General features: G+C 38.4%; 2 protein-coding genes across 3 annotated transcripts; both read right to left on the reverse strand.

The window, feature by feature from the left end:
• Positions 1–191: 191 nt before the first annotated feature.
• Positions 192–15,662, reverse strand: LOC128445102 (AMP deaminase 3). 2 transcript variants are annotated; one of them, XM_053427872.1, is made up of 18 exons: positions 15,465–15,662; positions 12,858–12,921; positions 12,003–12,290; positions 11,851–11,894; positions 9,276–9,498; positions 9,025–9,193; positions 8,415–8,580; positions 6,801–7,020; positions 6,466–6,595; positions 6,181–6,375; positions 5,703–5,834; positions 4,547–4,710; positions 4,041–4,167; positions 3,769–3,932; positions 2,667–2,787; positions 2,300–2,473; positions 1,989–2,099; positions 192–1,260 (listed from the first exon to the last, which is right to left on the reverse strand). In XM_053427872.1, the coding sequence occupies exons 4-18, from the start codon at positions 11,870–11,872 to the stop codon at positions 1,084–1,086; spliced, it is 2,295 nt and encodes a 764-aa protein (XP_053283847.1). In that variant the 5' UTR covers positions 11,873–11,894; positions 12,003–12,290; positions 12,858–12,921; positions 15,465–15,662; the 3' UTR covers positions 192–1,083. The 2 variants fall into 2 exon arrangements, with proteins under 2 accessions (XP_053283847.1, XP_053283846.1); XM_053427871.1 differs by lacking the exons at positions 11,851–11,894; positions 12,003–12,290 and having other exon boundaries at positions 15,465–15,661.
• A 4,044-nt stretch (positions 15,663–19,706) lies between these two features.
• Positions 19,707–22,704, reverse strand: LOC128444412 (pro-adrenomedullin). The gene is made up of 4 exons (XM_053426891.1): positions 22,547–22,704; positions 22,065–22,180; positions 21,590–21,718; positions 19,707–21,249 (listed from the first exon to the last, which is right to left on the reverse strand). Exons 1-4 carry the CDS (start codon positions 22,592–22,594, stop codon positions 20,964–20,966), a joined length of 579 nt encoding a protein of 192 aa, XP_053282866.1. The 5' UTR covers positions 22,595–22,704; the 3' UTR covers positions 19,707–20,963.
• Between the last annotated feature and the right edge of the window lie 436 nt (positions 22,705–23,140).

Genomic DNA, 23,140 nt, shown 5'->3' on the forward strand with positions numbered 1-23,140 from the left:
TCCATTATGGACTGACGGGGGACCATTGGAAAGAGGTCCCCCTTCAGTCTGGAGACTACTGGTAAGTAAATTACAATTACAAGCAGAAATGTTTGAATGATATCTTGTACATGTTCCTTAGACTGAATAGTATGTTGAGGTAGCAACAAGTGTCAGGTCGGACATACACAAATTCAAAGGTATGCCAAAGCTATGTTATTATGTTCAGATCTTTATTTTACATATTAAAAACTAGGAGAAATTACAAACATAAAAAAATTTGTTTGAGTTACACACAAAGTTGATCAGACATTTTTGATTTGATTACACCTGCATTAGTCTGAGAGTATCTCCCTGGCCTCTTTTTCATCTGACAAAATCATGCAATTTATAAAATAATTGTGAAAAGGCAAATTGGACTGCTGCCTTTTTTTTTTTTTATTGCAAAATATAATGATTTTAAACAGGTGAAATTGACACAAAAAACTAAACAATCACCAAACTTGTAATTTTGGGAAACTCAGTGGAAATAATTTGATATGCTGCTTCTAAATGTGTCAATTCCGGAGGCACAGGCACACATACGTGAATGCAAAGCTAATATCACTGGTCAAGGTTGACCAAGTTGAACTCAATGCTATACCAGGCTGCGGATCTGCTTTTGCCCCGGAAGCAAAGGTTTTATTTTTATCTCCTTACACGCACAGATTGGAAGTGAACAGGAGGCAAAGGTTCATCCCTGCTACAGCCGCGTAAGTGTGACTGTGCCCTGCTTAGGTTTTCTCGTGTCTTAAATGTAAATACATATCACTCTCTTCAAAAGGAAATAAATTCTATCTTAGTAAAATGAGGCACTCAGGGATTGGCAAAGTTCATAGACACAACATTGAATACAATCTTAAGAGCAAGTTGTATCAAGCTATAATAGTATTCCTCCCAAATGCCTGCACAAAAGTCAACGTTAAATAACTAAAAAAAAATATTTTGTTTTTGTACCTTTTTTTTACTAATATGGGTCAAAAATATTTATGATGAGATGTATAAAAATAATGTGTAACCCATGCTTCGAACATATCCCGGTGCACTTTTTGCTGGTGTACTCAGTCACTCAGCTGAGCTATTGCCAACCTCGGTCTTCACTGCATCCACTAGAAAACTGAGCTCATTGCACAGAGTCTCATGGCGGTAGGCCATGCGGATTTGTGCCACATTTGTCCGCCGAATGTCGTTGCCCTCTGGTCCATCCTGTAAGTAGTTGGAACCAATGAAATGTTTCTTCTCCTGTGGGTGAAAAGGTAAATAATATAAAATGAGAAGTTTGCAAAATGTGTCTCGCTGTTTTTTCAGAGCAGGTAGAGCCAATACATTTTTTTATTTGTTTTGGGGTTCATATGTATACTGATGACTGGCATACTCTGAGAATACAGCATATACTCCAACTTTACAATGCTCGGAATAGGGAGGCTTGAGTACTCTCGCATTGGGTGCAGTTTTGGTTAATCACAATACTGCTATACTGGCCAGTATTGATTTATCACAGATATCACTGTTGATGAGAAGACACTGTACTAATGTCAGGATGTATTTGGGGTTCTTTAGAAGATGTTGCACGAGAGCACTGTCTCCTATGTATGTATTGTCATATCCATCAGCCCTAATCAATGCTCTTTAGGAGCACCATTGTTCCTAACCGGTCACTTGTTGCTGTTTCCACACATACAGTAAGACAGGTCACCACTGTAGTTTAGCCAACAGGTGAATAGTTTGGAGCCTGGGATGATGGAATCTCACTTGTTAGAAGTCCAGCTGCCTCACAAGGTTAGTTTTCAGTTGAAACCATAGACATATACAGTAGGGTTGAAAGATTGGACCTTTTTAATTTCAGCCTGCAAGTTAAAAAAAAAACTGTCTAACTTGATTGGAGCAGTGCAGCTCGAGTTGACTGCCTGAACTAGCTCGCACGGTTCGCTCCATTTATGTAAATGATGGAGCATATAGTTGAACTATACCTGGTGTGAGAGGCCGCTCTGCAGCACACTGTTCCTGGCTATCTCACACAGATCACAGGTGCTCAGCTTCCACAGCTGTCCTGCGATGGCATACTCCTCCATCAAAGCCTCCTATAAGGAATAAAAGCAACATTTGTAACAAGGTGCTCAGGTTTAGCAATACTTTTAGTATAATTCAGGGATCAGGTGAGAATTGTGTTTCATTCAAAGGATTTTCTTTAGCTTCTTTTTTTCAGATGTATATGGGATTGGTTCAAGCCCCCGCGACCCTCGCAGGATAATGAGTAATTTATGATTATCGTGGTTCTGACCTTGGTGTAGTGGAACTGCATGGGGTCGTCTGTGGACAGAGACACACAAAGGCCTTTTTGTAGAAACTCCCGCAAAGGGTTCTTGGAGTACTGCAGGAACAGGCTGTTGTTGCTCAGAGGGGACATGGCGATCGGAACCTGAGCCAGGTAGTACAGGTACTGCAACACTGGACTCTGGGGAGGAGGATGAAGTGTTGACACCACAGTAATTTGAAATCTCCTGCTATCTCTGTTATTGGTACCAAAATTGTATTTTTTACGGCCAAAATATTGGAACAAACTATCCAACATTTGTATTGGCACCTTTTAAGCTATCACAATTTACAGACTTCTGTATAAAACCCCAGTTAAGTATTGAGGAGTGCACCTTCTTGAGGTTGAGTCCATGGGAGATGTTGTCAGCTAAGAGAAAGGCAGAGACCAGGTGGGTGATGGAACCAGCCTCACCACAGTGGGGACGAAACTGGAAGGTGTTCAGTCCTCGCTCCCTGGGGCAGGAAAAATAATAATACAGCACGATACAGTTTGTAAAATAATATTTTTGAAACTTCACATTACCCAGTGGACCAGAAGGTCTGACTGCTCTGTAAATCGTGCATTTTTTATCAGTACTTTATTTCCAAGACAAAATTTGTGCAGATGAATCAATCCTTCGTGTACACACATCATTTAACAGTAGGTGGTGATATTACGCTGTTACTGTATCTGCACTGCTGGAGATCAACAGCATAGGGAGACGTCACCTCCTATTTATTAACATTATTTCCATCAGCCTTCATGGCTTTATCTTTAAATCAATACAAAGTTAGCCAACACTCAAGTGACTTACTGCCCGTGCATGTCACCCCCTCACCCATTTTTTCCTGGAAAACAGAAAATGGAAAGTCCTCTCATGTACATTGAGACTTTCCACCTACCCAACCTTAATTTCCTTCCAGATGAGAACACAAAAGTGACGATACAAGTGCTCAAACAAGCATGCTGGGCCAGTTGGTGGCGATAAAGACTCCAACAACGAGCCAGCAAATACTAGAAAATAATGTTGTGAGCTTATTTCCAGGTAAGGCCTAGGCAGACACCATGAGTGCAGGTAATGTAATGCTGTTTTGCGAAATATAGCTGCAAACTTGTAATTAGACCTAGCAGTGTTCACCAAACCTACAGAAACTTACCCATTGCCGCCATTGTCATTTTACTGGTGCAACAGTGGACATGTGCAAACTAAATTGTGATTTCCCAAACACCCTTTTTTACATGTAGCCTCAAACAGGAACCAGAGTTTTTTTTAAATCTGCACTTTTGAAGGCATTTGATAAAATCTGAATTTTAGAGACTTAGAGGCCAAAATACAGAGGAACAAGTTTAAAAGTGTTTTACCAAATATCTGCATTACTGTGGACAGGGTGTTCATGCCATTAAAATACTCTGGAATATTTTGCATGGTTGCTTCTTGCACAAACATGACTTACTTGCGCAGGTTGTTTAGCACCATGATGTTGGCATACATGTAGAACAGGTAGTAGGTGTAGGGAGGGTTGTCGTCTGTGGTCCACGCCTCAGGTGTTGGGCTTTTGTAAGAGAACATGTGGTCACTGTGTTTGGACTCATCATCCACACTGTCAAATCCTGTCACCTGCAAAACAGCGAAGATAATGTACCAAGATATTATCAATCAATCAATAACATTTTATTTGTATAGCCCATATTCACAAATCACAATTTGTCTCATAGTAATACTTACATATTTTAGGAAAACATGAATTTCTTTGTGCTTCTGCGGATTGACTGTTGCCTCAAAGAGGGGACGGAAAATGTTTTCCAGCATCTTAGCGAAGTGTGGTACTAATTTCTTTGACCTGAAAATGTCACTGCAAGATAAAAAGAATGAAATCAGCTTTCAAACAACAAATATTTTTTCTTTTGTTTGCTTATAGAGAACAGCTCAGTGAGTTATGTTATTTGAGTGTGAGTTATATGGCACTCTCCCTTTCTCTTGAATGTATAGCCAGAGTTGTCAAAACTGACAATAGAAATGAATCCACTCAAGATTTTGTGAACTAAGAAGAAAAAAAGACCAATACTGACTCAATATCACTCAATATTTAAAATAGGAAACTTGCCTAGAGCAGCTTTCCCACTTTCAAACAGTCCCACTCCCAAATATGTGTTAATCTTACCACATTTGTCTTACTGTGTAAGGGGCGTGTGTGCTGTGTCTTAGTCAGCCTCTGCTATCAAGGAACTTACTAGATCCTGGGAACTTGGATCATCCATCTCATGTTTGGTGAGTGAACCTTGTGTTGGATGAACCAGCTCGCCAGGCTCTCCCACTCACTGGGACAGCGTCCGTATATTGACAGACGAGGCTCAGCGTGCTGGTACTTGCTCTCCTCCAGCTCTTTAGCTACTTCCTGAAACACACACGGCAAACCACAGGATGTTTGTCATGTTTGTGATAAAGCTGAAGTGAATGTTAGTAATCACTCACTGGGTAGAAAACACATCATTCTGTCATATTTGTGATATTTCTACATGCTAACAAAGGAAGTACTATTTATACTCCAAAGAAACATTGTAGGAATAATAGGCACTTGTACTCAATTAACATTTCAGACTACCACGTTCTGCAAGCGATCTGCAACCTACCCCACAAAATACATTAAAGAAAAAGATGATACATGTTTCGGAGGAGAAAGAGATCTTTAAACTAAAAGTTAAATTTATTATGAAGACACAATACCAGGACCTTTCAAATGGAGCCGCTATCATATATCTAATTATTCAGACCAGTGTTTTTCTACTCTGATATAGCTGAGTATTTTTTATTCTACAATTTGTACGTCTTAAATAATATTGTGATGATGGAAATAAAATTATCATTATCATTACTACTTTGTTATTTTGTTGGTGATGGTTGTAATGGATTTACTACTAAAGGCTTTGCAAGACCAAAGTGAAGTACTTTATATATTTGATATTTAATCTCCAGTACTGGCAAAAAGGTAGTCAGCCAACCCACACTGTACCACTTTGACTGTACCGAATTGTCGGTACGTATGGGTTCCATTGTTGCAGCCGACAGGCAGAACACTAACATTCTTCCAAAGATGATTAGCCAAAGACTTTTCCCGTTTTTTTTTTGTTTGTCTGACAGTAAGAAGATTATACCAGTCATGTTTCATTTTGCAGTTAAGTGACAGGAACATGATTTGGCATACAGTGAACCAGAAGGTTATTTTAATAATCTTAGCTATCGCCCTGATTCTTATCATCCTTATGGGTTTATTGAGTTTTACATGTAATTTTATCCTGATCTTTAATCTGAGCAAAAAAAACTATTTAGAACAGATGAATGAAAATACCAGTGTGCAGAACCTTTATGTGATAAAAACTCATACTACACCTTGATGAGACGTGCAAAGTATTCTCCCTTGATGTAGTTGTCTGACTTCAAGTAGATCTCTCTGAGTTCGCTGGCTCCCACAGGGTTGTACTTTGAGTTGAACTTGTCAAACCGGTGAAATGTTTGTCTTCCCTGGGGGAGTAATTTTTTAGACAGGTTGAATCTTATTGATGATAACATTTTTGTTCCAGCAAATCGACTGTGCTAATCATTTTCAAATTACACCCTGAGGACATTGCATGGAACATAAAAAGATTGTGCAACGCTAATTGCATCCTTGTGTCAATAAGCACAGATTACTGAAATGACCTGCTGTTCTCTGAAAGCAAGAATTTAATTGTTGGCAGGCACGTAGTCATTATTCCTGATATACTTACTTTGTGGACCTGGTGTTTTAATGTAAACTATGCAAGGTAACCATGATAAAGGTTGTGTGGAAGCAATGCAACTGCAACTGACTTTTTCAAAGTATTCTTACAGCGTGCACGTCCAGCGAGTCGACGGTGAGGTCATATGGGTCCATGTTGAGCTTGTTGAAGACTTCCTTGAGTGTGATTTTCTGACTGCCTTTCTCCAAAACCACTCGATCTGCCTCTGCTTGGGATGTTTCCTTTATAAATTTCAGCAGGTGCTTCTGGTTCATGCAACCAGCAGCATGTATATGTGTGTCCACCTGAGTTTGGTATAAAGCAAACAGGGGTTTATTGTATATATATATATATATTGCTAATGTTTGTATACAGAGATAAAACTACCAACAAACCTTTCTAACATTGTAGAAGTCTCTGTGGGGAACACTTTTCAGCTCTTTTAGCTCTGCCATTTCATTCATCATTTCATGTAGGTAAAATTTAGAGGCCAAGAAGTTCAACCGTCTGTGGCAGTACGTTTTCCTTTGATGCAACACAAAAGAAAATCAGCAAAACAAAATAAAAAGTTCAAAGATTTATCATCTTCTGGAACTTCTTTTAAGGTCCACCCTGTTGACTTCCACTCAGACTAGGAAAGAAAGATTTATCACACTGTATCGTGAAATATTGGTGAAAATCCTACTTGATTTATTAAAGGTAAAAATATGTAGAACATATTTGTACTCACGTCGGACCATCAGCTATCATAGCGAGGACATGGCTCAGGTCTATGGCAAATGTCTCGAGGTCGGGGTAAGGGAGGCTGTGAAGTTGTTGTTGTTTTAGGGCCTCGGCATTGTCGTAAACATGAACTATGCCATCCTTCATCTGCAGCTCATAGTTCAAGTTCTCAGGAATACCCTCCATGGAATATGGGTCCTCCCCTTCATTTGGGATAGGCCAGATGTCTACAGGTGAAGATGAGAGAATGCTTTATGATTGAGTTACATGGGCAAAAGCAGCATCTCAACCTCATGAGAAACATTAAAAGACTCCATTAGATTATTCTGATTATATAAATGTCCACTATTATAACTGTTTATATTGTAATAACATTTTTGAAGACAGTTTAGCACAAATAAAAATGGAAAACCTTTTTATCTCAGTTGTCCGGCATTCCTCAAGGACATGAGTTTGTAACATTTGAGTTTTTCTATATGTTTGTTATCAAATTTTTTGAATTATCTATAATCCAATGGCATGGCAACGTAATGGCATGTGAGATATGTGCTTTTAACACCCCAGGGAGGAGTAGTAATAAGTAGTTCTTATGTTATAAAGAAATGAAGGGATATTGTTGATAGGGCGGAGACATTCTTTCTTAATCAAACATATTGTGTGTCTTTTTTATACTGATTGTTGTAATACAGTACATGTGATAGGTTACTGTATAAATGTTTTCATACTTTAAAAAAACATGACAGTCTTTATGGCTTTGTTTATGCTCAGTTGGAGCACAAACAGTGTGCGTGTAGGCAGGCAGGTTGGTTAGTGACAGACAGACATGCCAGCCAATCATATCTTTTCATTCAGACAGAATTTTCTGCGAGTGGCCTGGGCATGAGGCCCATGTCGCCAAAACCTGGTGGATAATGGGCTCTCGTCTCGTATTCAGCTTAAACCCAAAGTATTTTCACTTCAACTCCAGCTGCTTCACTGTGTGTGTCGCTCTGTGTGAGTAAGTATGGGGGGTTCATACAGGGTGTGTGTGTGTGTGTGTGTGTGTGTGTGTGTGTGTGTGTGTGTGTGTGTGTGTGTGTGTGTGTGTGTGTGTGTGTGTGTGTGTGTGTGTGTGTGTGTGTGTGTGTGTGTGTGTGTGTGTGTGTGTGTGCCTGTGTGTGTGTGTGTGTGTGTCATTGTAAACTGCCTCGCTTTTGTTTATTAACATGCATGTAAACCGATGTAAACACAATACACAATTTATTGAGGTCGGCAAACTTATCAAGTTCATGGTTATATATCGTAAGATAGGTCGATATAGTAATTATCACGACAGGCCTTATGAAAAAGAGTCATAATTCTGCAGCGGCGCACCTCTAAATGCATGTAGGGGAATCACTGCTGTGCTTTTCTCTGCTCTCAGTCTGAGCTGTTGTTAACCTGGGATATTAAAGTACCATCCACACATCCTTCAAACCTTTTTGCATCTTCTTCCATGTTTTTGTTCCTTGCCAAAAAGTGTAGTGATGGTCAGTTTAGCTGGAGAAACTGCTACTGATCAAACAGGAAATCTCATATTTTGGCTTGTAGGAACAAAGTGTATACAAAACACTTCAGTGTTAACTGTAGAGTTTGTACATACCTGGCAAGACTTCATCTTCCTCCTGCCACTTCTCGTTTTCAGCATTGCGCAGGATTCGGGCAGTGGTCCTGGGGAAACGGTGGTAGGCCAGCCTGGAGTACTTCTCTCTGATGAACAGTGCCCCGAGGAGACTCTTAGCCGCTTGCTCATAATCCTCAACTGTGATCTAGAAGTGTCATGTCAAAATGTTCACCTTTTGAAATGGTGTAAATTCAGGTGGTTCATTGCGTTTCTCGGCATTAATAGTTTTAGTTTTTTAAAGATTGGATGGAGATGAGAATCGACTACATGGCTTTTTTAGAACTACAACAGTACATTTAACGATGGATTGATTGATGCTCTTTCAGCTACTGCCTACCGGCACATACTTGAGGTCTTCAACAGATTGCATTTCAACAATCACCCAATTTCATGCTTCAGCAGTGTTGATTTTACCTCTATTTAGAGTTATATCATTTATGTTTTATATTTTGTCTACAGTCTGCACTGTTCTGAGAATAAACCCTTTGGGTAAGACACATGTTGGCCAAGAATCTAGAAATTGTTCTAGATTCTAGAAAGCAGCCCTCACATGTTTGTGGTAGGTGTAGTTGTGCATTAACAGGCTTACCCCTGCACAGTAATCTCCGCTGATGGTAACTCTCTGAAAGTCCTGGAAGCTCTCATGCTCAGCTGAGACTGGTGAGAGCGATGGGGAAGCCATAGCCAGGGACCAGTCACCACCGACTGGTATCTGTAAAGATACTGACTGCGAACGCTTCTTCATGAAACTTAATTTCCTAGTAACACAAAAAAAAAGTAATCTCCTCAATAACAATTTGGAGTATTTCTGTTATTTGGAATTGTGTTTGTATTCCCTACTTCTTAGCAGACTCTTCAGATTGTTGCTCAGCCAGCTCTTTCTGCAGTGCCCGTTCTCTGTTCTCATGCAGACCAATGGGACAGTCTTCTGGCACAGTGAACAGTGCCATAGCATCTTTGGTGTCTTCCTCCTTCAGGGCCGAGGCGTAAACCTTCTCTGCTATTAGGCGTACCCTCTCATCCACATCACTTATTGAAATTCTTGGGAAAAGGCGCGGCATTTCTAAAAGGGGCATGTGAAATGTCAGTTTTACTGAGTCCTTGTTTGTCTTGCAAGGAAGGCGTTCTTTAAAAAAGTTTATTAAAGAAAGTGCATGTTTAGATGTCTTAGTTTGCAATTTGATCAATGAATCTGGGCTCAAAGTTTTTGCATAATTTCCCAGTGAGTGCTGGGTTATGTCAAATTAAAGCTCCATTTGTTTTTCCACATCAATTTTTCTTGTTGGTCCATATAGTCATGTAAAAGGTGTATATTTCCATGGAAGGACTTAGGTTGGATTGAATAGGGCTGGTTATTCCAATTCGCCGGTGAGCTAAGTCTAAGTATATTCAGTCAATCGTCCTGGCACATACATGCAGCAAGCTCTAATATACACACCTAATGACAAGTACACAGATAGGGCTGGTGTTAAGCCAAGTTCGGCACGCGAGCTGAGAATTGCATGCCTTTAGTAGGAACACACATGCAACAAAAACTAGTGTAAACACATCTTCCAGTATGTGCATGGTCCACATGTCCATAATATGGTTTTGGAATCAGACAAACTAACAACGCATCATATTTCATCTCAACTTTCAATGTAATAAAATATGACAGCACTTAATTAAGAAATAACATCTTAGTGGTGAAAGTAAATACAAATACCAAGAAGATAAACATGAGACGTCGAAAAGAGTTTAAGGTGGGTGTGTGGGTGTGTGGGGGGGGAGGCAGGCAGGCAGGCAGGCAATGAACTTGGCACGTTTTGCAAAGGCTTCTTTTAACCTGTTCTGCGCATCAGTATCAGTAAACATGCTGTCTTATGTTTCAACACTGACTACATGTTCTGCCAGTGTGTCAGGCAAGTTACAGTAAACACAGTGAATCATTGCCCCAGGTGTCCTATACTGGCATTGTGACCTCCTGAAGCCTTTGGGGGGAGACCAAGGAGCACTGGTATGTAGCCCAGAGAGAACTGACAACATGAGGAGAATTTGCTTCCACAGTCTGTTTGTCTGTTGATACATATCTGTGGTTGGTTTGTATGAATGAATCAAACATAGGAATATTAGTCAATTTTCTTTGAATTCAACTGCGCAACATTATCCTGCAATATATGTTGTGGATGAAATTGTATTAATTTGTATCAGTGACTGATATTTAGGAGCCATGGTTTTAGATGCTGTGTCGACAGTTGATTGCAGATTAAGTTTCAAGGTTTAATGTTTTTCCTGCATTTTGCAATGGTATTCTTTTGAGCTGGTCAAAGTAGTTTTTTCCTCTGCAACTCAATTTCTAAGTTAGCATTTAGGAGAAACAACCACTTCAAGTTGAACTACAAACATATGAACATTGAAGTGAATAAACATTCACAAGGAATTTCATGCTGATTTACAGGATTCTAGCTTTTATTTTACATAGAAAAAGAATATCCTTTAGTGTTTTAATTGTATTAATAACATAATTGTTGGTTCTCAAGACCTTTTGCTGGGATCAAAGTGATGTTTATTTGTATTGACCTGGTTCTCTTACATACCCCTGGCATGAATTTGGGTCTTATTTTTAGACTTGACTCAGTGAATTCATTTGTTTATAAGAGCAGAGGAAGAACAGCAGAGTTGGGTTTTAAATAGCTCTGGCTGCTTGCAACATCCCCTTGGCAGAGATGTTTGCTTGTTCTAATCACCATGTCATCACTGTTACCGACAGTTCCAGCATCAATCTCTGGAGGTATTTGAATCAACAAGCACAGGACAAATGGCAAACTTCTGTGCTGAAGATTCGCCATCCTAAGTGGTTTAGTGCAACTGAAACCTTTTGAAAAGTGATAAATCTTGGCGCTTTCACAGATGACAATTGCAGCATTTGCACAAAAGTTGCAATGCAGTCTGTTCCATTGCTAGCACATTTCAGAAGCTGTCATTCCTTACAAGCCTCTTTGCAAGTGCACACTCTCTCTCTCTCCTGGAACAGCTGAGCAGACTCTACGATGACCTTGACCCAATACACCAGCTTTAAAAACCTGACCTTTACAAAGCAGTTGTTGTACGTTGGAAGAGTCTTTTAACATTTCAAACTTCCGTTATTCAGCTGATTTGTTTCTCCTGAAGAATAGACCTTTTGAAATGGCCTAACATTTAAAAAAAAGTTTAAGTGTTTCGCAATACAAATTTTTATAATATTTGTCTTTTTTCACTATCACTTTGGCTAAAAGCTAATGTACTTGTCATAGAACCAGAAATCGATCAACCATCAAATCTCCCCACTGCCTCAGACCATAGACATGAATTAACCAACTGTTAAATGTCATCACATTGCATCCCAGTGCACTATACAGTTTTATATTCACTAATGGAAGCTCTGTCCATCTCTTACCTTCCGTATTGATATTGGCCATGTTTGTCCTTCTCGGTCTCTGCCTGTTGAGTCAAGTATTTCAGCTTTTATGTGTTTGCTTCTGTCTCTTCCCTACTTCTTAGCTTTGACTCCACTATTTCATATGCCAGCCACTCTATGTCGGGTCTTACAGAAGACTTTGAAGTGTTGCTGGAACCTCTTGATGCTGTCAAGTCCTCGGGTCTGGTGTCTGTATCTGTCTTGTATCTACGGTGCGTCTCTGCTGTGTTTTCACTCCAACTGCTGGGTCAGGCTTCGCTCTGCTCTTTATGTGGTCTGGTGGTATAATGCAGCTGCTAGTTGTTGCTGTGTTGAGTGTCCCTCTCTCCCTATTTTAGGCCACCGAGAGTGTCATGGCAACAGGGGCTGCCTATCCAACCTGGTATGTCACAACTGGCTGCTAACATGTGAGGGGCTGTCTGTGAGATGGGGAAATGAGATGAGCATGAAATACTGTGGTTCTAGAAGAATTGTCAAAGTACAAAAAGCACAAATGAAAGACTCAAGCTTCACATGTGTTGTGTTTCGTGAGCTGCTGATTTAAAAACCTAAATAGACTAATAACTAAAGGTGAACAGTTTTTACAGAGTAAATAGTTCTGATGTACAATTTCGATCAATCCATTATTTACTAATAGAAAACTGTGTAAAATTACTATTGAATACATTAATCCATCGAATGTTTCATGGTTAAAATAGCATATCTTAGGTTTTTGTACAGTAAATACTTTACTTTGTTGCTTATGTGGTTAATTCATGTTTACATCTGCATGGCAAAGAAGAGTATGGATAGGTATTGTTTTACTCTGACCGAGATGCTGCTGTATTTCACAGTGAGAGAATGCAGCTCAGAAACTGTATTGCACTTGAACATAATTTCATATGCAAAATTATTTGAGCTTCCCAGTTGCACTGTCTGTGGTGACCAGTCCAGACAATGGAGTTTATTTTTTTCACAGAAGCCATTATGAGCCATCATTTACTCACCTTTCCCTAAGCATGGTGAAGACAGCTGCTTACAGAAGGGAGCGTCCCTTCTACTCATTTTGATCTGTTCGGAGAAACAAAGGCTCAATTAACTTTGGACTCATCCACACTACATGCAGTGGAGTTGTATTTAAAGGTGATTTCTGGGTGAGCTGAGTTTCAAGTCTGTATAAGTAAATTAAAATAGTACAGAGGTGACACAGCATCATGTTGACCTGGCATTTCAAGAATATGTACTAAGAGCCAAGTCCAGCACCTCTTTCAGGTTAACTTCTATTAAATCAGCTTGAGGGTTCTTTGTCTAAATCACATTGGGAGGGCCTCTACTAATAACTAATTCTGACTAGTAATAATTCAAGTATATATCTGAATCTGCATTGATGGTAATTAATCAACTAAATTCTGGATATCAATAATGAAAAGCCCCACACACCTGAATAGCAAAAGTAGTTTGAACCAAATAGTCAAAATATAATTACAGATGCTGGAATTTAGGGTTTGAGTAATAAAAACAGAATCAAAGATTGTTTTGACATGTCATTGATCAGTGGTTCCCCAATCGTGGATCAGTGAATCTTGAAGTGCCTGCCTTAATAGTTTTAAGAATGCACCAAGTTAGATGTTTCCTTGCACAGTTTACAGCTTGCGTTCTCTGAGAATTTTTTTTATATCCAGGCAAAATTGCTCTACACTGAAGTATCCTTAACTTAATCGATATACATACAAAGCTAATGGAATCGAACCCAGCCCAGTGAGAAATTAACAACGCATAGAGGAACTGTTAAGAAAAGTGACAGTTGGTGTATTAATACCAAAAGGTGCAGTGAAAATTTTGGGTGCACTTTTCCTTAACTTTTTACCAGCACATAAGTAATGCGGACCCCATATATGTCACTGCGCCTATTGCACCAGTGCAACCAATGTTAAGAGTTAGTATGGCGCAATGATACGAAAAAATTTAAAATCACTTTTTGATTTATCATATCCGATATTTTTAGGTTAATTCTTTACTCATTTACTTTAATTAGTGAAAATGACTGGTATCTGATAGCTTTACAAAGTATGCTGGAAACTAAAGGCTTTCATGTAAAGGGTTCCCTCATTTTTAACGACTTGTCTCATTAGCAGGTTTTATCTCCTCCATTTTTCCAATGTTTGGCATTGTTTTGTTTGCTGTTGGGCTTGAAATGGTGTGTTGATTTTGGAATTTCCTGTTTCTTTGTTTTATTGTTCCTGGTTTCAGTTGGCTAATGCGGTCACAGCCAGACAGTTGTTTTTTGTTTCATGATTAAAGGGACTGTATGGACGAAGTGTTTAGTGTTTGTGTATTGACATCAATAATTTTTTTTTGGAGTGAAACAAATTTTTCACTCAATATGATGCATCTAAAATTTCTTGGCTTTCAACGATGCCTTGAAATGCATGTAAAATTTCAAGTCATCAGTGGCAGCCTAGTTGGTCTGAGGGTCAAGAAGAGCTTGTATATTCTTGTAAGCACATAGAGTTTAAGATGTCCTCGCCTTGAAATGAGTCATTTCCATCCAGAGGAGGCCACAAGCATGGAACGTAAACATGAGTTGTATGAAGATGCAGGCAACAAAAACAATCTTTGTACTTTTTTAAACTGGTTTTCTAACAAATACATATACAAGACAATGAGCACAGTCGCATGTCACCACACACACTCAACTTCTTTGGAAATACCTGCTCAACAAGTTGTGGCCTGACAGTGGAATGCTCTTTTTTCTTGGTATGGAGCAATGATGTGAAAACTGCAGTATCATTATCTGAGTTGAGCTGGTAAAAAATATTAAAATTACATTCTTTGTAATAATAATCATTATCATTATGATATCTTTTAACTTTTGGATGTATTGCCCAGCTGTAGTTTTAGTTTGATATGAAATATGGTAAATTGTAAGTGGGCACTATAATGTAATGTCTCTCTATGTAAGTGTCAGTCAGTATATAGGCTGGTCTACAACTTTTGTCCAGACTGAAATATCTTAGCTTAAACAAACTTTAGTGTCATTAAATTACAATTAACTCCAATAGAATTCCACCCTGAACTCATTTGTTTACTGAAGTATGTGAACAGTTAAAACAGGACCCTGTAACAGCCACTGTATCTCTGGGCTTTCCAGGACCCAGCAAGAGTATTCCTCATCCAAGCCATGCTGTCTAGGTTCTTAAAGTAACCCGAGCCGTAGCAGACCTTTCTTTGGACTGTGAGGAAACAACAGAACAAAAATACACATGCTCAAAGAGAACAACAACATACCAGACAATGCTCAAAAGAATGAGAAATAAACACCCCCACCAATATTCTGCTGTAAGCCAACAGTGTAACAGTCACTTAACGACAACATGAAGTCCTCTTGTAATACTCTAGATGCACGATTATCTGGAAAACAAATTCAGCACTGAAAACATCGACAACTTTTCACAAATTATGTGCATCTTTTTCTGTCGTGTCACTGATCTCCAAGTCAAAATACATGAGACAATGTTGAAAGCACGGCAAAAGCAAGAGTGATGGGGAAAATAAAGGGTAAGAAGATAAGAGTTAAACACACAAAGCACGATTTTGACAGCAGTGGTACTCACTGTTTGTAGGGTGGTGGACAATGTTAGCACTTCCTTGTACTGTAGGGACTCTTTTAAGCGCCACTGGACAGAAGACAAGTCCTAACAGAGCAGCCTCCTCCAGCGTGCAGGCAATGTTCACAGTTCACTCTTTCAGTGCCAATGTGAACACGAGTAGAGAGTGCACAAGTGACAGTTCAAAATGAGTTCAGGAAGTGATTTGCATCAGTTCACTTGAGGAAATTGAAGAGGAAGTTTGAATTTGCCCCAGAGCTTCACACCACACTTTCAGTAGTATGGAAACGTGAGTCGCTGTTTGTATGCAGTATTCTTCATGATTACGCTCATCTGTTTGGATGATATGATTTCCCTAAAATATGCTGAGATGAGTGTTGATTATATTTACACAAATGGAAAGTTTTATTCGAATTTGAGAATAAGGCAGTATTTGTATTAATTCAGTTAATTACTTGCAGATGACCCTTTAATTCATCAATGCTTGTCTTGAATCAGTTCAGGGTCTGATTCATCTTTGTTATTATGCCGGGGCAAGAGTCTTATGTTTCATAAAAACACCCAACGACCCAAGCATACTTTTGACAAGGTTATACAAATCTGTCTGTGGATCATCTTTGCAGAGCGAGGCACAGAACATGTCTGAGTGGTGGAATACGACACCACCCTCTGGACAGTGAAGGAAAAGGATTTTGATTCTATAAACCTTATACCTTTAACTTTACTATAGTATACTATATTATTTTTTATTATTGAAGAACATTGGACAAGATGGAGAATATCCCTTGTGTGTATATATATATATGCTATATAATAATAATAATATAAACTTTATTTGTATAGCACCTTTAATACAAGAATTTCAGAAGTGCTTTACATAAAATATATACAAATAAGGACATGTTAAAATTTTATTCAAATAAGAGAACAGAATTTCAGAAACATATTTAATTTAAGAAACATGTAAAAATGACATGAAAAAGAAAAAGAAATTAACAAAGAAATTAATTAGGTTTTACAAATTTCATAAAAAAATATATATATATAAGAGTGCAGATGTGCAGACAAGTGCAAGTTCTAATTAAAGACTGAAGCAAAGAGAAATTAGTTTACTTTTCTTTTACATTACAGACATTTGTTGAACTATCTGTTCAGTCTGTTCCACAACTTTGGAGGTAGTTTACCAAAGCTGTATCTCCTTTCTTCTTTCGGCTGTTGTTGGGAACTTCTATTTGCTGCAGATGATCTCAGTGCTCTAGAGGGAACATAGTTGGCTCGAGAGTCAGCTATGTAACTCGGCCCCTACCCATTCAGAGCCTTGCATGTAAGGAGGAGAACCTTAAAGTCAATCCTGTGTGTTACAGGTGACCAGTGCAGAGCAGCTAGAACTGGACAAATGAGTTCTCTCCTCTTGGTTCTGGTTAATAGCCGAGCTGCACAGATCTGAACGAGCTGGAGTCTCTATTCCTTTTCCGCATCTGTCTGAGTTATAAATGTCCAAACCTTTTCTGAAGTGGAAGAATTAGGTTTTGGTCACCTTGTTAATTGGGCAGCTGTGGCTGAGGGGTAGAGCGGTCGTCCTCCAACCTGAAGGTCGGCCGTTCGATCCCCAGTCTTCCCCATCTGCATGCCAAAGTGTCCTTGGGCAAGATGCTAAACTCCGAATTGCCCCTCATAGATAAAACAAAGTGCTGCTAAAAGATGCAATATGAATGGGTGTGTGAATGGGTAAATGTAAAACTGTACTTTAAAGAGCTTTGAGTGGTCATCAAGACTAGAAAAGCGCTATATAAATAGAAAACCATTTAATGTGGGCCTTGAAACTCAGATCTGATTCTTAAATGACACCTAAACTTGTCACACCTGATTTTATCTAAGGTGTTCGCTTACCAAGATTATTTTGTAGCGTTTCTCATTTTTTGGGGGGACTTTCGAACTAAAAGGATATCTGTTTTTTGCTCATCCATGTATTTATTGCTAAAGGACATTTGTTGATGGAGTGCAGAACATTCTCATCATTTGGCTCAGCCGCGATGTTCAATTGTTTATTATCTCCGTAAATATGGAAACAAACATTGTGCGCTGAGATGATGTCACCCAGTGGCAGCATGTAAAGTGAGAGTAATAAAGGTCCAAGCCAGCCCCCCTGTGCCCTCACAGCACGAGTATATGCAGGGGTATTCTCCAGTATCGGCAAATGCAATAATGGAACAACTTTTCTTTCCTAATTACTAAGAATAAAGAGTGACCGAGCTTCATAGGACTGAAGACCCTGAAGTAAACCTTAAGTTATCCTGAAATTATCCCGATTACTGTATATCCTGCTTAGTAGGGCCCAGGCATTTGGTGATTATATACCCATATTCATATATTTCAGCTTAACCCACCTTCACATTTTTCATTTCTAGGGAGATTTACCACAGTGCTTTACCATCCTCATGTATACATAGTTTATATCAATATTTCCACTCTGAGATGACTTTGTAACCCAGCTTTGTGTGAATTATTAATTGATAGAATAAATTATTACAAATAAGCCAATATCAACCTGGTCACTCAAAAAATAAAACCTAGAATTGTGAATAGAGTTTCAGTCGTTTCTGAGGATAAAAGTATCTTTCATTCGGCACAGAAACATTTTAATGTTACAAAATATATGACATTTAAAGATATCTTTTGGCCTTAAGTGTATGATGACTTATTCAGATGACCCAAATATTTGAAAAGAGCTATGTGGTTTTAAGCACTGTGCTGTATGGGGAAAAGGGGCATTTTATGGATGTTAAAGAAAAAACAAATTTCGTTAGAAGGAACTATGGAAATGTTCTTGATTTTAAACAAACATTTTTTATCAACATTAGTTCAAACCATTAATTTTATGTTGCAATGTACTTATAAATCTGAAGGGAGGTTGGGATCTGTTAAAGAAAAAGAACAGATTTATGGTGAAATTGTATATTGTGTCAGGACAGTGTTACCAGTCTGCATACGATCAGTGGAGGTCAAATTCCATAGTTATTTATATCTTTATCTGGTTCTAATTTAAATGGTGCTCATGTGCAGTAATACGTCTCTTCTCTCCATTCTTCAAAAATTGGCTTGTCTTTGCCAAAACATAATTAATTTTGTTGAAATGTCATAATTACACAATTTTAAGAACATGTTGTCCTAAGATGGAATTGATGTTAGGACATGCTTTATCCATTTATCTGTTAGAATGGAATGTGCACCATTGCTTCATAGGTTTTGGACTTTTTCCTATTTAGTCAAGCAAAGTTGCATCTGTCTAGCGCCGTTTGTACACAGTGGCAGTTTGGTGTGCTTTAATCAACTTGATACAATCATTTTAAGAGAAGAGTTAAAAAAAAAAAAATTGACACCAAATAAGTTGAATTTTTCTTTTAAATGTGGAAATTGAATTTTTCCCGGTCATCTGGGAGTTTTCAGTAAACAGGTCCAAAGGGATTTAAAGTGTTGTACATTTAAAGGTTAAGAGTGTAGAATTTAGTGACATCTAGTGGTGAAATTACATTTTGAAGCTGAACACCCCTCACCTAATCCTCCCCTTCCAAACATGAGAGAGAACCTGTGGTAGCCTTCAGTTGTCATAAAAACTAAAAAGGCGTTTAGTCTGTCCAGTTTCAGCTGCTGTAAAAAACCTGGCAGCCTCCATAGAGGGGACCACATTCCTGTAAATATAAAGTATTTAAATATAGGGTAGAAAAAAACAAGAATTCACCCAATTTAGATTAATCACACTAGTGAAGACATCACTACGATTATTTTATATTCACTTTGTGCTAATAGATCCCCTTCACCTAAATCTTACACACTGGACCTTTAGTGATCTGTACTGACTGACAGGGTCAGTATTACACTGGAGAACCAGACCATTAAGCGTCTTATAAAATCCTGTGTTCTACCTGTTTTTTATGGATTTTCATTCCTCCTCTGTCTTTGATATCAAGGCCTCCTCAAGGTTATGGTAGGAGAAGCACTGTGTATGTAGTCCTTCAAAAATATCATTACATTATCCAATCTTCTACAGATGAATGCATGGATTAGTTTACATGATACTGCTATAGTTACTAGTTAGTGTGTTACCTGCATGACTTTGAAAGTTCAGCATCGACTCTGGATCTGCTGATTTAACTACAATACCAATTACAAATAACAATGACAATAAAAGATAGCATACTATTATATAATACAAATTACCATAGTATACCAAATATATCAGACTTCCTCTTTTCATTGTTGCCTTCATTCATTTATTTAAAAAAACAAGGACATCGCAGCCAGCTGAAAACGATTATAAGTTCTGTTGTTTGCCACAACAACGGCATATATCGCGTTCCCATACAACTCTTCAAGTTGACTCATGAGTACATTGTGATTCATTACATTCAAATAAGCAGATACATCAAAGCTGCAGCTTTTTGGATTAAACATTTAATATTAACATAAGCACTCTGTTGAAACAGCGCTGATTGTGAAACAGTTGACCTTGTATCAGTTACACAGTATGTAGCCTACTGTAAAGCTAGATGGCAGCACAACACAAATTAACATCAGTCCTTCGACATCATAGTAGAAAAAGCCTCTCAATAATTTTCCATTGCTTCTGACTGGCCCAAATCTAAATGAGTGCTTTGCTTTCCAGTTGCCAATTCTGATTTCTAACGTTCAAACAAATGTCTTAAAAATCTGTAATATGAGATATTTCCAGTAAATTATAGTCAACCCAATAATGTTTAGACAATTGGTATACACATAGCTGAGTGATGATATACTTCATTCACACACAGGACAAGATAACTATTTACACAGCTAAGAAGCATTAGATATACTTCACTGAAGTTAAAAATAAGAAACTTGTTTAATATGTATATTTGCTTTATAAAAATACAATTGTATTATATGCTTAAATGTAAGGTAGCTTCATATATCCTTTTACAGAAGCTGATAATTGCATTTTCTATGCATAAGCTTAGTACACATTGTATAGATTGCACATTCAGTTCACTTTGAGAGGATCCTAAATGTGGCAGTTTGGGGTCCTGTAACAGCTCTTTCTTGATAAACAAAATCCTCCCCCTGTTGTGGCCTCGGTTCCTCTTCGGGTCATGGGTATTTCTGAGATGATCTCAAGGAATTGTGCTCTATCACAGCTGCCAAGCTCACTTTGGAAACTGAAGAAGAGACAGACATTATTGTCAAGTCCCATCGGTCTGACTTGAAATTATCCATAAATCTCACAGTCTTACAGACATACTGAAACCTGCAGGTAAGCATGGGAACACAAGCTTCTCAGTATTTATTATTAGGGTCTCACTTTCATCCAGAGTATCCTGAGCTCTGATGGGCAATAAAGATGAAGCAGCCGTTCTTTCTGCATAGCTATTTGTAAATCTGTAGAATTAAAAACCTCATAGGAAACTTATCTTTGTCTGCTGTGAGCAAAAAGCCCCAACAAGGGTTCTCCTTTGCCTTTCCATGAATGTCCTAGGCCACTGTGCATACATTATTGTATCTGCAGACTTGCGGCTCAGCTTCAGAGGCCCGTCTCTGTCTTTCCACCAGGAGGGCAAGTTGAGTAACATACAGGAGTGAGCGGCGGCGGCGCCCATAGCCTTTTGAGCCAATCTTGTTCTCCGGGGCTTTGGTGTCTTTTTGGCTGTTTTTTAATTTATGTAGTCGGTGGAGCAGGTCGTGGTATACACATGTGACTAAGACGCAGCCGGATGGTTTGGATGATGTCGACCTCCTGGGTCTGCCATTTAACCCAAAGCTGGAAAAGAAAAAAAATAATTGTTGCTATTTTCAGTCCTATCAACACATAATAGGTTGATAGGGTTTAAATATAAATTGTCATCAAGATTCATTCACATAAACAGTTCAGTGGGCGATAAGTTATCCACTGTACTCACTTACATACCTTCTGGAAAATAACTTTTTTCACATGGTTGAAATTATTTGGAATTATTTGGAATAATAAGGTAGCATTTGCAGCACTCAAGAGTGCTTTAGGGTCTCCTGGTTCAGTTCCATCCTTTGATGCATTTCTTACCGTAAATGTCAGCTAACAAATAAGGGGATAAATATCCCCAAAATGCTGCTTTTTTTGTTACCTTAATTGAGTTGAGGCAGTTTTTGCACTCTCGCCCTGTTGTAGTCCAAAATGGATGTCCGAGTCCTGCTCATTGGCTGTGACTAAGCTGTTGCCCAGGTCTCTATTTGCACGGCTCCATACTTTAAACCTGCAACAGAAGAGATGGTGAAAGAAGGAACTGGCACTTATTCAAATACAAGTTGTAGAGTACAGACAAAATGTGATGATATAAGAGCAGGACCGAGTATTACAAATCCATTTGACCAACAATTTGTTATCACAGTTATATTAGTATCTGCATATATGCAGACCACTCAATCAATCAGTGCTGCTCCTTCACTGCATCATTTTACCCCTAATCTTTAATAACATTTAACTATCATAGTTGTTTAATGTGTCAAATTATGTGTGTTGAATGCTAAAAGATAGAACACAGCTTTTCTTTTGAGAGTGAACACAATGTTCTCACAGTGCTCTCCAGTCATGCAACTCACCTTTTTTTTAGACTGGAGTTGAGCTCCTCGGTGGCATCTCTTACCAGTGGCAGGACGGTGGTGAAAACACAGCAGCAGATGATGGTTTGCACGGCTAATCTCATCTTGGCTGAAAACTTCAAAAGTAAATATGTAAAAAAAAAATGGTATGTATGAGGTTTTGTCTGAAAACCTGCCACAAGGGATGATTGATTAGATGAAGAAATTATTTAATTGGCAATTTACTATTAAAGGGGGGCTGAGAAAATGGTTTCTTGTAAATTAAAAATATATTCAATATTAATGGATATGTAAGACAGGTTGTTGATGAAACATCAGTAGAGCCATCATCACTGAATTAATGTAAAATACGTTCTAGTCTTTCAGACATGATCCCAACTTTGACAAAGCATCACTCTATACTCCTAAATACCTAAATACATTTTAACCATTGTTCGAAAACATCTTAAACTCAAATTAAAATTGTTGAAAAAGTCACTTACCCCAGGCTCTAGCTTGTATCTTGATGTAGAAAAAATGATGGCATGCATTCAAGTGTTTTGTGTACTATTCAGGAGAGTAAGGTGTGTTTTTTTTTCAAAGCTGTAAAGAGATTACTATGAGTTGAAGTCTGAAGTTTACACAGCTAACATGAGAGGCTTTATAGAAGGAGGGAGGGAGCTGTACCTGAATGCCAGACCCAGTGGGAGGGGCTGTGGGACAGTTCATGTCAACCCTGACTACCCCACATGTAGACAGTCAAACCAGAAATATGCAGAGTAAGATTATAATCGAATTAGAAATCCCCAAAACAGTGTGACTATTGCATGTTACTTTGTGTAAATCTTAATTCTGATTTAGTGCAGCCATTCTTTCGGGTATGTTGACGCATGTTTGAAAAAATGTAATAACATTTTTGTTTCAACATTTTTCTGTTTAACTTGTTTTTGGGTTGATTGTAAGGGTAGGTCTATTGGCCATGCATTGTTTATAGCAGTTAAGTTACTTAGGAGATGTTATTAGATAGCTCTGTTTAAACCCAGGTTAGCCATCTGTGATTTCAAATTGCTACAGGGGGCTAAGAATATTTAAATTAG

The sequence above is a fragment of the Pleuronectes platessa genome, chromosome 7 (genome assembly GCF_947347685.1).
Source record: "Pleuronectes platessa chromosome 7, fPlePla1.1, whole genome shotgun sequence".
NCBI lineage: Eukaryota > Metazoa > Chordata > Actinopteri > Pleuronectiformes > Pleuronectidae > Pleuronectes > Pleuronectes platessa.